The sequence below is a fragment of the Erinaceus europaeus genome, chromosome 3, assembly GCF_950295315.1.
Source record: "Erinaceus europaeus chromosome 3, mEriEur2.1, whole genome shotgun sequence".
Lineage (NCBI taxonomy): Eukaryota > Metazoa > Chordata > Mammalia > Eulipotyphla > Erinaceidae > Erinaceus > Erinaceus europaeus.
In genome coordinates this window covers 30209825-30224702 of record NC_080164.1, presented here as the reverse complement: position 1 = coordinate 30224702, position 14878 = coordinate 30209825, and the positions used below count along the sequence as shown (strand labels likewise).

At 51.6% G+C, this 14878-nt stretch overlaps 1 protein-coding gene and 1 long non-coding RNA gene across 10 annotated transcripts in view; one reads left to right on the top strand and one right to left on the bottom strand.

The window, feature by feature from the left end:
* The first annotated feature begins 17 nt into the window (after positions 1–17).
* On the top strand, positions 18–1211 carry LOC132537468 (uncharacterized). Its single transcript, XR_009548909.1, has 2 exons — positions 18–85; positions 398–1211. It is a non-coding gene; the product is annotated as an uncharacterized LOC132537468 (long non-coding RNA).
* Positions 1043–14878, bottom strand: part of PLEKHH2 (pleckstrin homology, MyTH4 and FERM domain containing H2) — a 58022-nt gene continuing 44186 nt past the window's right edge. For 8 of the 9 annotated variants that reach the window (XM_060186951.1, XM_060186948.1, XM_060186954.1 and 5 more), the window contains 7 exons: positions 14644–14741; positions 8844–8985; positions 8123–8265; positions 6040–6169; positions 5331–5417; positions 3143–3280; positions 1043–2359 (listed from right to left, as the gene is read on the bottom strand). In XM_060186951.1, the coding sequence (XP_060042934.1) occupies positions 2051–2359; positions 3143–3280; positions 5331–5417; positions 6040–6169; positions 8123–8265; positions 8844–8985; positions 14644–14741 (1047 nt within the window). In that variant the 3' untranslated portion in view covers positions 1043–2050. Of the gene's footprint in view, positions 2360–3142; positions 3281–5330; positions 5418–6039; positions 6170–8122; positions 8266–8843; positions 8986–14643; positions 14742–14878 lie in introns of those variants that run through there. The other variant, XM_060186955.1, reaches the window with a different exon arrangement.

The following is a 14878-nucleotide window of genomic DNA, read 5'->3' as shown; positions in this document are numbered from 1 at the left end:
TGCGAGGCGCACGACTCCAGGGATCCATGGGAAATGTAGTTCCGAGGCCTGCCTAGAGGAGGGAGCTGGTGCTCAGGCAGGACAGGTGCCTGGATAGGGGAACATGGGGGCTCAGGCGGGGACAGGGCAGACTGACCTGAGAGCATGGTCTTGCAGCTGACTGACTTGATTGAAGGGGTTGGAGGGGAGGCGGAGAGAAGTGTCGTTTTATAGGACATTGTGTTGTAGGGTACAATTCACATGTCCCCAGAGTGGCTGTACAGCTTATTCGGCACACAAGCCCCACCCCCATTAATGTCCCCAGATTGAAGGCTCCCTACACACACACACACACACACACACACACACACACCCTATCTTATAAAGTGTAAACTGTTATATCTTAACTCTTTTTCAGCCACCAGGTTTGATGCCAACCTGACTTTCCTGGGCAGACAACAACCCCACCAATGTGTCCTGGAGCCCCACCTCCCCAGATCCCTGCCCCACCAGCAAAAGAAAGGGACAGGCTTGGAGTATGGATCGACCTGCCAACACTCATGTTCAGCAGGGAAGCAATTACAGAAGCCAGACCTTCCACCTTCTGCACCCTATAATGATCCTGGGTCCATGCTCCCAGAGGGATAATGAATAGGAAAGCTTCCAAGTTGGGGGGGGGGTTGGGATAGGGAGTTCTGGCGGTGGGAATTGTGTGGGATTGTACCCCTCTTATCCTATGGGCTTGTCAATATTTCCATCTTATAAATAAAAAAAGAAAAGAAAAAGAAAGTGTGAGCTGAAGGGCTAGGACCTAGCCTAATCAAGTTCCCCACTTGCGCCAAGCTCCAGTAAGGGCCATATTGGAAATGATCTTAACAGCTGTAATTCACAGGCATGACTGTGGAGGTGACAGTCCCCAAGCCAGCTTCCTTCTGCATGCTGGGCACAGCATTGCTGCTGACAGTCCCATGGGGAGGGATGATTGCACCAGTGCCACAGCTCCATTTGACAACAGATGCAGCAGGGCCTCTCACCGGTAATTCAAAAGATCTCATTCGATGTGGCCATTGTAAATCATTTATTACCATTGAGTAGGAAGAAAAATATACCAGATGTTATGATGAAATATGGGACATTTTCCTCTTGGGGCCAATCATAATGGCATAGTTTAAATCTTCTAAATGGCTATCTCAGTGATTTACCAGAAAATAAAAAACACACATCATCAGCTACAGGAAGTCCATTTCTTTTCTTTCCATCAAAATATTTTCTCTCTGCTCTCAAAAATAAGCACCACGGGAGTCCCGCGGTAGTGCAGCTGGTTAAGTGCACATGGTGCAAAGCCCAAGGACCTGCGGAAGGATCCCGGTTGGAGAACCCGGCTCCCCACCTGGAGAACCCGGCTCCCCACCTGCAGGGGAGTCGCTTCACAGGTGGTGAAGCAGGTTTGTAGGTGTCTATCTTTCTCTTCCCCTGTCTTTCCCTCCTCTCTCCATTTCTCTCTGTCCTATCCAACAACAACGACTACAACAATGAAACTAGAGCAACAAAAGGGAATAAATAAATAAATATTTTTTAAAAAGCACCACATGGAAGGGACTCGGTTCTTACAGTGCCTTGCCTGGCTGGAATAGGGGTGTAGACCCAGGGTGAGTCCTCTCCACATTCAGGCTCTGGCTGGTCTTGGGCTCCCAGAGGGGCTTCCCCAGTGGTGAGGCTGGACAGGGAAGGGAACTTGGTGCTATGGTTGGTTGGTCTCTCTCTCCCTCTAGCAGAAAAAAAAAAAAAAGACAGCAGGAGGCCAAATGCCAGGTGGTGTCCCACTAGGCCAACCTGTGGCCAGGCACCCCAGTGGGCAGTGATGTCTTCAGAGACCCTGCAGTCTTGGACCCAAAATGCTGTCCCTGAGCATCAGCCAACGGCCCTGTGACAACCCCCCACACACACACACACCAGATATGGGGTGGCTCCAAGGCAGCGTGACCCTGTAGTGACACAGGTGTATCCCCTAAGTATCCCAGATGGGGAACAAGAGCTGGCCTCCTGCTGAAGGCATGGGGGTGGGGAGCCCTCAGAGCAGCGTGGGAGCTTTAGTGGGCCTGCCAGTGGGGTGCGGGACCTGTGCCCCCAGGGGTGAGGCCTGGGTCCCCAGAGGCAGGGACTGTTCCCCCGGGGGTGAGGCCTGCGTCCCCAGAGGCAGGGACTGTGTCCCCAGGGGTGGGGCCTGTGTCCTCAGGGGTGGTAGCTGTGTGCCCAAGGGCAGGGTCCAGGCTCCTCGCTCCTGGGCTGAGAGCAGCGCGGGAGCCGAGAGGTGGTGGAGCGCCCTCTGCTGGAGGGCGCTGTTGATGTAACTGGCCATCAAAAGAGTGATCTCCAGGACCTGTGAGCAGAAAAGCAGAGTATCAGTCACCCTGAGCTCCAGCGAGGAACACTTACAGGATGGTGTCAGGGGCTGTGGGGGCCAGGCGGGCTGAGAGCGAGCTCCTGGCTCCTAAGCCTTCTCCTCGGGGTTGTGTCCCGACAGGCCCAGGCAAGGACCCATGCTGCACAAACTGAGCCACCTCCCACAGCCTGACATTTTTGAGATAAAGAAGTCAATGCTGGGGCCAGGTGGTGGTACACCTAGTTGAGCACACATGTTACACTGTTCAAGGACCTGGGTTCAAGCCCCTGGCCCCCACCTGTAGGGGGTAAGCTTTACAAGTGGTGAAGCAGTGCTGCAGGTGTCTCTGTCTCTCTGTTTTTCTCTTTCTATCTCCTTCCTCTCAATTTATGGCTATCTAGTAAATAAATAATAAAAAATCTAATCTTTTAGAAAAAAGAAGTCAACACTTAGGTTGGGGGAGACAGCATAGTGGTAGTGCAAAAAGACTTCGGTATCTGAGGCTCCAAAGTCCCGGATTCAATCCCCAGCACCAGCATAAACCAGAGTTAAGTGCTCTGGTCTCTCTCTCTTTCTCGCTCTCATTAAAATAAGATGCCTTTTAAAAGAAAAAAGAACTAAAACCTGAAATAGAGGAACAATGGCAGAATGTGGATCCCAGGCTGTTTGGGTCTTAGTAATTCTGTTTTATTTAGGACTTCATTTTGTCAAGGAATGTTCTACTAGTCTGAAGAGAATGAGGGTTTAAAAAAAATAGTGGGCAGAAAAGCTTAGCCTCACCTTGGGCTTAGCCATGGCGAAAAGTAACTTCTCCGGTGGCTTGTCCTTTGGATGTGCACTGCTTATGACGATCATGAAGTCATCTCGACAACCACCAAAGGTCATGAGGCTCTTGTACGAGTGGCTGACCACTGGCCTCTTCAGAGAGGAGGAAGCCATGTCAGCCACATGCTTGCTCCTTCCCATAAGAGATGGCAGATGGCCAAGAGCGTTCCCGACCCTTGGATGCCACATCACCACTTTGAAGCACCGCTAAGTCCTAACAGCTCCATGAAGAGGCTGACACTAATCAGTGACTCTGGAAAGCCAAGGTTGTCTTCTGAAATCATATCTAGAACTGCCCTAAATTGATAGCACTGTACTGTTTTGGGATCATGAGCCATTATAAGCAAAAAACATTGAGTTAAATGAGTCTTATTCAGAAACATCATCCCATGCAATGCTAAAAGCAGGTTGAGCACCTTCTAAAAGGGCAGGTAGGGAGACACTGGTCTTGCCATTTAAATCAAGTCGTTTGTTGGCAGAGAGACCACAGAGAGCGGCAGTTCCCTGAGGATACACAAGCGGGCTGGTGACATCCCTGCACAGTGTGTACCCCCAGGCCACCATGGTCTGACACAAGCCCTCAGCTGCAGCCAGTGGTCCAGCTCTGCTGGCTGCTGGTTCTGTGCCACTGTGAAGTCACTGGGGGAAGCCTCAGGTGGCCATAAGGGCTGAGACAGGGCAGGTCTCTACAGAGACGCTCTACCAGGGCATGCATACAACACACATTTTTTTTGCTTCCAGGGTTATTGCTGGGTTTCAGTGCCTGTACCATGAATCCACTGCTCCTGGAGGCCATCCCTCCCCCTTTTGTTGCCCTTGTTGTTGTAGCCTTGTTGTGATTTTTTAAAAAATATTTTATTTATTTATTCCCTTTAGTTGCCCTTGTTGTTTTATTGTTGTAGTTATTATTGTTGTTGTCGTTGTTGTTGGATAGGACAGAGAGAAACGGAGAGAGGAGGGGAAGACAGAGAGGGGGAGAGAAAGACAGACACCTGCAGACCTGCTTCACCGCCTGTGAAGCGACTCCCCTGCAGGTGGGGAGCCGGGGTTCAAACCGGGATCCTTATGCCGGTCCTTGTGCTTTGCGCCACCTGTGCTTAACCCGCTGCGCTACAGCCCGACTCCTGATTTTTTTTTAATTTTATTGATTTTTTTTTATTTTTGAGAGAGATGCAGAGAGAGAGACACACACAGAGAAACACCAGAACACTACTCAGCTCTGGCTTATGGTGGTGCAGGGGTTGAACCTGGGACTTAGGAGCCTCAGGCATGAGAGCCTTGTTGTGATTATTATTGTTGTTGTTGATGTCATTCATTGTTGGATAGGACAGAGAGAAATGGAGAGATGAGTGGTCCAGGCACTCATCAATCCCCGGCAGCACATGTGCCAGAGTGGTGTCTAGTTCTTTCTCTTGCTGCCTATCTTTCTCATGAATAAATAAACAAATTCTAAAAAAAAAAAAAAGAAATGGAGAGAGGAGGGGAAGGCAGAGAGAGGGAGAGAAAGATAGACAACTGCAAACCTGCTTCACTGCCTGTGAAGCAACTCCCCTGCAGGTGGGGAGCCAGGGGCTCAAACTGGGATCCTTACGCCGGTCCTTGCGTTTTGCGCCACCTGCGCTTAACCCACTGAGCTGCCGCCCGACCCCCGCAACACACATTTTATTTTGAAGCTGCTAACTCATGGCAGGAGTGGACAACACCGGAGGAGAGAAACAAACCTGAACAGTAAATGAATCACCGCTGGAGCTTCACAAAGCTTCTCCCCGATCACAGCACCTTATGTTTGCTTCTTGCACAAGAACTGGCCCACCCTTCCCAGAGCCTGAACAGTGTGTCCCTAGGAGGACGTGAATCACAGTATCCAAAGGAGCATGTGAAGACATCCTCTGCACTGAGTCTGAGGCAGCTACTCAGCTCCATGCTGAGCGGCATCACCATGGCCCCAGGCCCAGTCTAACCTGCCCCTGGGTCTGTGGCACCCTGATCTGCAGCTAGTCTCATCATGGACATGGGGCTGCAATCAGCTTTCGTCTGGGGGCTAGGACTTAATGTATCATGGAGCCGAGCTGTGGCTTCACGTGGAGCCGGGTTCTGGCGTGACTTGGGCTCTGTTTTCACCAGGGCTGGGTTCTGCTCTTACCATGGAGCTGTGCTCTAGGATGCTGACTCCCTCCTCATGGATTGCCAGCCACAGGAGTGAGCTTCCCAGTGACGAGGGTATGAGTGGCTGAGAGGAAAAGAAGCAGGTCACAGATGCCCAGCAATACCTAGAAACACCTCCTGTCTGTCTGCCATGGACACTCAAAGTAAGTGAAAACCTCCCTGGAGCTCCCACCCGCAGTGGGATCTGGACACAGGGCTGGATTCACAGTATCAGTGCATGTGGGGGGCAACTGTGTGTAGACACTATTGTTGTGGGAGGACCGTGGGGATCAGCAGTGTGTGTGTTGGGGGGCGGCTGAAGCATAGCGGCCAAACTTGAGGATTATGGGACTTGACGAAGCAGCCTCCGCCCCAGGGCCTGGCTCCCTCCTTGGCCCACTGCCACCATCATCAGGTCCCTACTCAGAGGTGCTGCTGCCAACACGGCGAACTTTGGCAGTGTCCACACACCCCACTGACTGAGATCTCATACCAAGTCCCCCAAGCTTCTGCCTGGGACACAGAACTCACCCATGTCTGAGCAGAGTCTTTGAGGCCCCATGAGGGAGAGGAAAGGCAGAGCAGGGGAGAGGGTTAGCAGTAGGGCATTAAGCAGAGGGAAGGAGAAGCAAGGCCTGCCCCCTTGCTCTCTGCCCCACCCCAGCAGGTACACGGCTCTCCTCACACATGGGCCTGGTCTGTCTTACTTGTGCCAGAAACAGTTTGGCCCCAAAGAATGGCCACTTCCGGGCGACAGTCAGGTAGATGCGGGCACAGTCGGTTGAGCTGTGTCCCCGCAGAGCCTGCCATCTGGCTGCCAGCCGCTGGGACAGCTGCCTGGAGGGAGAGGAAGCAGGTATGTCAGGACTACTACTCATAGAGTGCCAGGTCCAACTCATGGGACACCCAGCCCCTGTGAGACCACAAGGCCCCCCCAGCACTGGCCACTGAGTGTCACAGTCACTACTATCACCACTATCAGCACCTCTGTCCCATGCCACCCCTGGGCATTGGAGAAGCTGCCACCACACTTTCCTATAAAGTAGCTCAGTGGTTAGCTCCAGGGCAGCTGGCTTAGTGTTTTTGTTTGTTTGTTTGTTTGTTTGTTCCTGCCACCAGGGTTGTAGCTGGGGTTCAGTGCTGGCCCTGTAAATCCACCACTCCTGCCAGCCAACCCTTTATATATATATGTTTGTTTTGATTACTGGATAGAGACAGAGAGAAATTGAGAGGGGAGGAGGAGACAGAGAGAGGGAAAGAGACAGAGAAACACCTGTAGCCCTGTTTCACTGCTCACAAAGCTTTTCCCCTGCAAGTGGGGACCAGGAGCTTAAACCCAGGTCCTTCTGCACTGCAATCGTGTGCTTTTAACCAGGTGCACTACCACCTGCATCCTCTTTTTTCCTTTTTTATATTTTATTTGTCAGGACAAAGACAAACTGAAAGGGGGAGGTAGAGACGAGAGAAGCAGAGACATACCCATAGTATTGCTTCACCAGTCGTGAAGTTTCCCTACCTGTGGGTGGGGAGCAGGGGCTCAAACCTGGGTACTTGAGGGTAGTAGCACATGCACTCAACTGGTTGTGGCACTGCCTGGCCCCCATGGGTTCAGTTTTTTAAAATATATATTTGTTTTCCCTTTTGTTGCCCTTGTTTTTTATTATTGTAGTTATTCTTGTTGCTATTGATGTCATCTTTGTTAGGATAGAAAGAAATGGAGAGAGGAGAGGAAAACAGAGAGGGAGAGAGAAAGACAGACACCTGCAGACCTGCTTCACTGCCTGTGAAGCAACTCCCCTGCAGGTGGGGAGCCGGGGGCTCGAACTGGGATCTTTATGCTGGTCCTTGTACTTTGTACCACCTTCACTTAATCTGCTATGCCTGACTCCCCATGGGCTCAGATTTAAAGTAGAACACAAGAGGCTGAGGCACAGAAGGGGACTCCACCATGGGCTTGGAGGCTCCACTCCTGGCAGGGAGACACAGGAAGCCCCCCACCCCCCAGGCCGAGTCAGGCTGCCACAAAGCCCAGTCATAAACATGGCTGTGGTGGAAAGGCAATGGCCAGACAGGTCTCCCCTCTCTCTTCATCTGCTACTTCTCTGCAAGTGGTCTCCAAGACCAGAATTCCCTGTTCACAGAGGTGAATGAAGAATGTCACAACTAGTGGGTGGGGCTGTGCTTCAGGGACAGAGCACTGTGCGTGCCTGTGTGAAGACCCAGGTTCTACCCTGGCACCATATACAATGGAACACAACTCTGCTGTCTCCCTCACTAGTGAAGGCAGAAGACGCATGCCATTGCAATGGCACAGTGAATGTCCCGGGGCTTACAGCTGGCTCATCAGGAAAGCACGTGCCTTCCATGCACAAGGCTCTGGGTTCAACCCCTGACACCATGTGGGAACATCACAGTCATCACTAAAGGGAGCTCCATGGATGGTGGAGCGGTGCTGATGTGTCTCTCCCTCTCTTCTGGTCTTTTTCACCATAGATAAATAAAGAATGAGAAACTGTATGGGGAGGCAGCTCAGTGGTACTGTGCACAAGGGTTACCCTCTCATGCCACATTATAAAAGGAAAATCTTGACAATGAGGTCAGTTCCCTCACTGAGCATTTTCGGATGTGGTTCTGCAGTGCCCAGGGCCACCCTAAGGACAGGACTTAGCAGGCGTTTTTAAGGACCCTGAGGGGCTGGGCTGGCACAGTGCTTCCTTCTTTAACACCCGGGTACCCAAGTGTCCTGCAGAGTGAGTGGGCCTCCTCCTGTGGGCGTCCACTTGGCCTCACCTCAGCTGGTCCTCTGAGGCTGCATCTCTGTAGCGCCGGGGGTAGAACTTCTCTATGGCTTGCCGCAGGCTCTGCTCGGCCTTGCTCTGGTTCCCAGGCCCAGTCAAGGCCACCGTGGGGCCCTCAAGGTCTCCAAGCTCCACCTGCGGGGATACCCAGGGCAGAGAGGTGGCTTGTAGGGCCCTAGGATAGAGGCAGTACCCAGAGGCTGGTCCTGTGCCATCAGGGTGGGACCAAGCAGAGCCTGTTGAAATTCTGATTCCACAGACTCCTGTTGCTGCAAAGTTCAGCTGCCTGACTGCACCCTCACTTTCTGGTGGTGTCCAGGCTGCAGCGGATGCTATCCTCTCCCAAGGTGCCAGATGAGAAGTGACAGGCGGAGGGGAACTGTGAATGCAGTTACTGTTACCTGTGCCCCCTCCCAGCCACCCTGCTCTAATTGGAAATAAAGCTCCCCCAGTCCCAGGAAGGTACAGCCCACTCTGAGGGTGCTCCCACCCTGCCGAGCCCAGCCCCAGGAAGTGGGTGTGTTGGGAGGGCAGCTAGAGGAGAGGCATGCAAGTCAAAGGAAGGGGGTGACCCCATCCAGACCCAGGAAGACCACGCCAGCTCACACACCCCCACCCCCATCCAGGACAAAGCCCACATCAGTGTTCTTGGCAACATGACTCAGTTATGTGAATTTTACCCGCCCTGGGTGGGGTGGGGACTGGCTTGTCACCTGGGCCAGCAGGGCCGCCATCTCCAGTGCCAGGTCCTTGCTCAGTGGGAAGAGCCCCTGCACGACCTGGGCATTGGCCTGGTACACCAGCAGCAGCTTCTCTCTGTCGGTCTCACCGCGTGCTTGTCGGGAGAAGTAGAGCCTGAGGAAAGGGCCTGGGTTACGGTGGGCACCACCAGGCCACAGGTGGGCGGCTATGGGCTGGGGCATACACAGGGATAGGGACCCTCACAGAGAGTGCCACCCCATAGGGACAGTGCCACTCCATGGTGCCACCCCACAGGGACAATGTCCCCTCACACATAGTTATCACTTCACTGGGACAGCGTTCCCTCAAGCAGACAGTGCCACACCGGAGTGAGTGTCCCCTCACAGCTGTCAGTGTCACAGTGTAACAGTGCATGCTGCACACAGCCCCACACACATCTCTGTAGAGCCTGCCTCCTCAGCTACTGTCCTCATCTTCCCAGAATCCTCACAGGACCGTCTGCTTCTCTCCACTATGCCTCACCCCACTCCTGACTGTCTTGCTCTGCCCACTCCTCCCAGACAATGTCTACCTCTCCTTTGATGGTGCCCAGGCCCTCCCTGTCCTGGGCCAGAGGCCCTGCCCCTGCTTCACAGGGAGACACATGAGTGCAGTGAGGAATCCTGGTGGGGACCATGGAGACCACAGGCCAGAGTTCCAGGTGGGATCTTGTGGCAGGTGCATGTGGGCATAACAATGTGGTCAGGGTCAGGAGTCCAACTTCACCATGCATGCCTGAGGCTCAGCTCACCCATCACCTGAGTCCGATGCCACCATACCAAAGGGACTGCCACCTGTCCCCACCTGCTCCTATGTCCACCAGAGATTTTAGATGCTGGGAGACACTTTAGTTAGTATTTCTTTTGCTTTAGGACCCCATAGTCTATATATAAGTAGAATTATCCAGTTCTTTTCTTTTTTTCCTTCCTTCCTTCCTTCCTTCCTTCCTCCCTTCCTTCCTTCTATTAATCTTGTCTCAAAGGACACAATATTACCCATTTAATCACAGAGCAGTACTCCACTGAACATTGAACTGCTTTATCTGGCTGTCTATGGATGGGCACTTGGGCTGTGTCCACTCATTGGCTGTTGTGAATAATGCAGCTATGAACACAGGAGTGCGCATGTCCCTCCTGGTTGGTGTTTGCATGTCCTCTGGATAACTGCCCAGGAGTGGTATTGCTGGGCCATAAGGTAATTCCATTTTTGCTGGTTTAAGGACTCTCCATGTTGTTTCCCACAGAGGCTGCACCAGCTGACATTCCCACAAGCAGTGGAACAGAGAGAGCCCCTCTCTCCACATGCTTTCCACCACCTGCCACCTCTTGTTTTGTTGACTTGGATGTTCTCTTGGGTGTGAGGTGGGTCTCAGTATGGTTTTGATTGGTGCCTCTCTGATGCTGAGTGAAGTCGTCTGACTGGCATTGCTCTGATCACACCTGTGGTGGAGCACTCTCCTCACATCTGTATGTCTTCCCTGGAAAGTGTCCCCACATTAAAGGTGGGGCCTCCTCCTTCCACTCCTGTACTCTGGGAGTCCTCTCCAGAGGCTGCAGACCCACAAGAGCTGCTTCCTTCAGGAAGCTTCTCTGGAAAAAGCATGAAGGACTAAGATCTGTCACGATGCTTCTCAGCCAAGGAGCTAGTTGGCAGAGCTTGTGTGGTGGACAAGGGACAGCTGCCTCCACTGCAGAGTGGCCCAGAGGGCCTGTGAGGATAGTCTGTGACAGTGGCCTGTGATGGCAGCCTCAGACAATGACCTGTGACAAAGACCAGTGACAATGTCTGCTATACTGATGGTCTGTGATGGCCTGCGACATCAGCCTCCTGTCTGGCTGGGAGCAGAGTGGTGTGTGGGTGTTGCAGACCTGGTAAAGCCGTCACCAGAGGGAGCAGGGAGATGCAGCGTGACACCAGGATGCTTGTCTCAGTACCAAGCCCAGCGCCACCCCTCAGCATCGAGCATCCCTGACTGAACACCAGCTGCACAGATGGCACCCACTCTGTCCGTGCTGCCAGGAGGGCTCTAGATGCATCTCTGCTCTGTCCCAAAGTCTCTGGGGCTGTCTTGCTGGTCACAGGTCACAGCATGGCCTAGAGGTGCCCAGTCACTCACAGCACTGGCTGTGGAGCTGCTGGTGACAATGCAGCCAGCCCTGTGAGTCACTCTGTGTTCATGACAAAGAAAACTGTCATAAGGTTTTGTGTAAACAGGCAGCATGGAGACTGCAGGCCTGCACACCAAAGCCACAGAGGTGCTAGTTTCAGTCCTGGCACCACATCCTCCCAGAGCTCAGCTGTTCTTTCTCTGGCTCTCTTCCTCTCCCTCTCCCTCTCCCTCCCCCTTTCCCTCTCCCTCTCTCTCATAAAACTAAAAAGAATAGATTTTTTAAAAAGATTTTATGTATTTATGAATGAGAAAGATAGGAGGAGAGAGAGAAAGAACCAGACATCATTCTGGTACATGTGCAGCCAGGGATTGAACTCAGGACCTCATGCTTGAGAGTCCGATGCTTTATCCACTACGCCACCTCCCAGACCACAGAAAAGATTTTTAAAATGTAGAAGGCCACTGCTGTCACACTCTGTCTTCTCTAGAGTGTACTAGAACTAGGATGTATTCTCTTCTGTGTTTCTGAGGCCCATGTCTCCATTTCACCCCCATTTATCTGATTTTCAGAGCAATGCCAGGGAATGAACTCCGGGCCTTGTACATGTCTCTTCTATCAAGAGACAGAGAAGCACAGAGAGAGAGACACAGCAGCACTGGTCCTTATCCATGGAGCTCTCCACATGGTGCCAGGCCTCACACTCAGGTACAGGGAAGGCTCAGGATCTGCTGGGCAGGCCTCTTTCTCCCACTGGACCCATTGGGTCTGGGAGAACGTGGGCTCCCTCTGCAGCCTGTGTGAAGCCAGGCTGTGGGGTTGGTGACAGTCAGGGATGGGTGGCATCCGCTCAGCTCCCTAGGGCTTTCTCGTGCGGGTATGCAGGGGGACACCAGTAACAGGTTAATATAGAACCCCTGGGCCTGGCTGCTGGGACTCTAAGCCCACTGACCCCAACTCTTGGCTGGAAGTGGGCCCCTGGGCCACCTGAGGAAACCACTCTTTCTTCTGAGAGAGGACACTATCATCTGTGACACTATTGTCTGTCCATCAAGGAGGTGAGCCACTGTGACTGTGCCCTGTGTCACCTGTTTAGGGCACAAAGCTGTGCAAGGCTGGCAGGAGGCTTGATGGACACCTCCTGGAGAACAGGAGTGGGGGTGCATGCATGCATCCGGTCAGAAACAGACACCTGACATGACTTCAGAGCCCCAGGGCCTGAGGTCAAGGGGGGAAGAGAAATGGTGGGACTGCCCGAGACACCTGCCCATATCTTCATCTAGAAGTCACTTTCACTCCTGCGGCCTCACCCCTGCCTAAGTCCATTCACCCACACCCACCTGTGCTTCACACAGACAGAGGGATAGCTCACAGTCCAGAGTTTCCCGCCCGAGTGCCACCTCCCTCACTGAACTGGGGCCACACCCTGCCCAGTAAGCACTCTGGACCTCCAAACATAAATTGTTTCCCCATCATGCTTACCACTGGGGCTTGATGTCTGCACAGCAGTATCATTTTTTAAAAAAAAATTATCTTTATTTATCTGATAGAGACAGTCAGAAATTGTGAGGAAGTGGGGGGGAGATAGGGAAAGAGAGTGGTCTGGGAGGTGGCACAGTGGATAAAGCACTGAACTCTGTACCAGAGTGATGTCTGGTTCTTTCTCTCCTCCTATCTTTCTCATTAATAAATGAAATACTGGAGAGAGAGAAAGAGAGAGAGAGAGAGAGAGGGAGAGAGAGAGACCTGCAGCTCTGCTTCACCACTTGTGAAGCTTTCCCCCTGCAGGTGGGGACCAGAGGCTTGAACCTGGGTCTTTGCACATTGTAACATGTAACCAGATGCACCACCACCTAGCCCCAGCTGTATTATTCTTGATGGCCTTTTATTTCCATTCTTTCTATTTTATTTGATAGGACAGACAGAAATTGAGGAGGGATAGAGAGGGAGTGAGACAGAGACACCTGCATACCTGCTTCACTGCTCATGAAGCGTCCCCCTTGCAGGGGAGGAGTGGGGGTTTAAATCTGGGTCCTTGTGCATTCTAATGTGTGATGTGTGTGCTCAACCACATGCACCACTGTCCAAACTGACCCCTGCAATATTTTTTTATTTTAATTTTTATTATCTTGATTTATTTGATAGAGATAGCCAGAAATTGAGAGGAAGGGAGAGATAGAGAGGGAGAAAGACTGAGAGACACCTGCAGGCCTGCTTCACCACTTGTGAAACTTCCCCTCTGCAGGTGGGGACTGGGGCCTTGAACCCTTGTGCATTGTAACATGTGTACTCAACCAGGTGCACCACCACCTGAACCCCAGCCTTTTAAAAAAATAATTATTTATTTATTCCCTTTTGTTGCCCTTGTTGCTTTATTGTTGTAGTTACTGATGTCATCATTGTTGGCTAGGACAGAGAGAAATGGAGAGAGGAGGGGAAGACAGAGAGGGGGAGAGAAAGATAGACACCTGCAGACCTGCTTCATTGCTTGTGAAGCGACCCCCCTGCAGGTGGGGAGCCGGGAGCTCGAACCAGGGTCCTTACATTAGTTCTTGCACTTTGTACCACGTGCGCTTAATCTGCTGTGCTACCGCCCAACTCCTCAGCCTTTTTAAAATGTAGGTAGAGACAGGGAGAGACTCCAGCAGTCCTGCTCCACAACTTGTGAAGCTTCCCCATTACAGGTGGGAAACAGGAGCTTGAACCTGGGTCCGAGACCACAGTAATGTGTATTCTCTACCAGGTGCACCACTGCCCAGCCCAAAATGCATATTTTTATAAAATGTAATTATTAACAAATTGAGACTGTAATTAGAGAACAAAGTTTGCAGCCAGGCAGCTGGCTAGTGGGTGGAGCGAGGACTTGCCTGTGGGAGGCCCAGGAGTGACGGCCACGCCACTATGTGCCAGAGCTGATAGGGAAGCTGGTGTCTCCTCATAAAATAAACACAGTCTTTGTCGTTGTTGTCATTGGGGCGTCACCATTCCAAGCCGCCCCCTTTTTTTTTTTCAGATAGAGAGAGACAGAGAGACAAAGGGGCCTCTATAGTTTTTGAAGAGAAGTCTGATGAAAGGGAAGCAGATCTGGAAAACACCAGAGGAATCCAGGCACAGTTTTGCTTATCTGAGAGAGAAGAGGAAAAAGAAGATACTTGGAAGTAGTAATAGGTATGGGGTAAACTAAAAAGGAATTGAAGACAGGACGGTTAAAAAATGGTAATATGTAGATGTATATATCCACACATAGATATAGATAGATAGTTATAGAATCAGCCCATATTGGTGACCTTGGGAGAACTGTTGCAGTTTCCAATGGAGGTGACAGGACACAGAACTCTGGTGGTGGGAACTGTATGGAATCATACCCCTATTATCTTATAATTTTTCAAATCAGTATTAAATCACTAATAAGAAGGAGAGGGAGAAAGGGAAAGATGCCATAGCACTGAAGCGTCCTCAGTGGGGATTGGGCTCAAACCTGTCATGCTTATGGTACAACATCCAGATGAGCTGTTTTACCAGCCCTAACAAATAATTTTTAAAGAAATAAGCTTTGGGGAGACAGTTTCCTCCTAGCACAGTGGAGCTATCTGTACTGAGAAGCAAGCACAGCGTCCCAGCCTCCACAGTGGGCACAGTGGACACCTGCCCGGGCGTTACACACCTGTTCTTATAAGTTAGACGAACGGTTCTCGTACCTTCCCATTTCTCAGGTGGCTGTTCTTTGGAAACCTGTTCCCATTTAGAAATAATGTCACAGATCTAGGAGGGAAGCAGAAAAGGGAGATTTATGCTCTTTTCAAAGTAGCATGTTTTGAAGACAAGCATGTCTGTGGGTAGAACAATTTTGATTAATGTCATCAAACCAAAGGGATGGGAGCCTTTGAATAGTGGCTTTG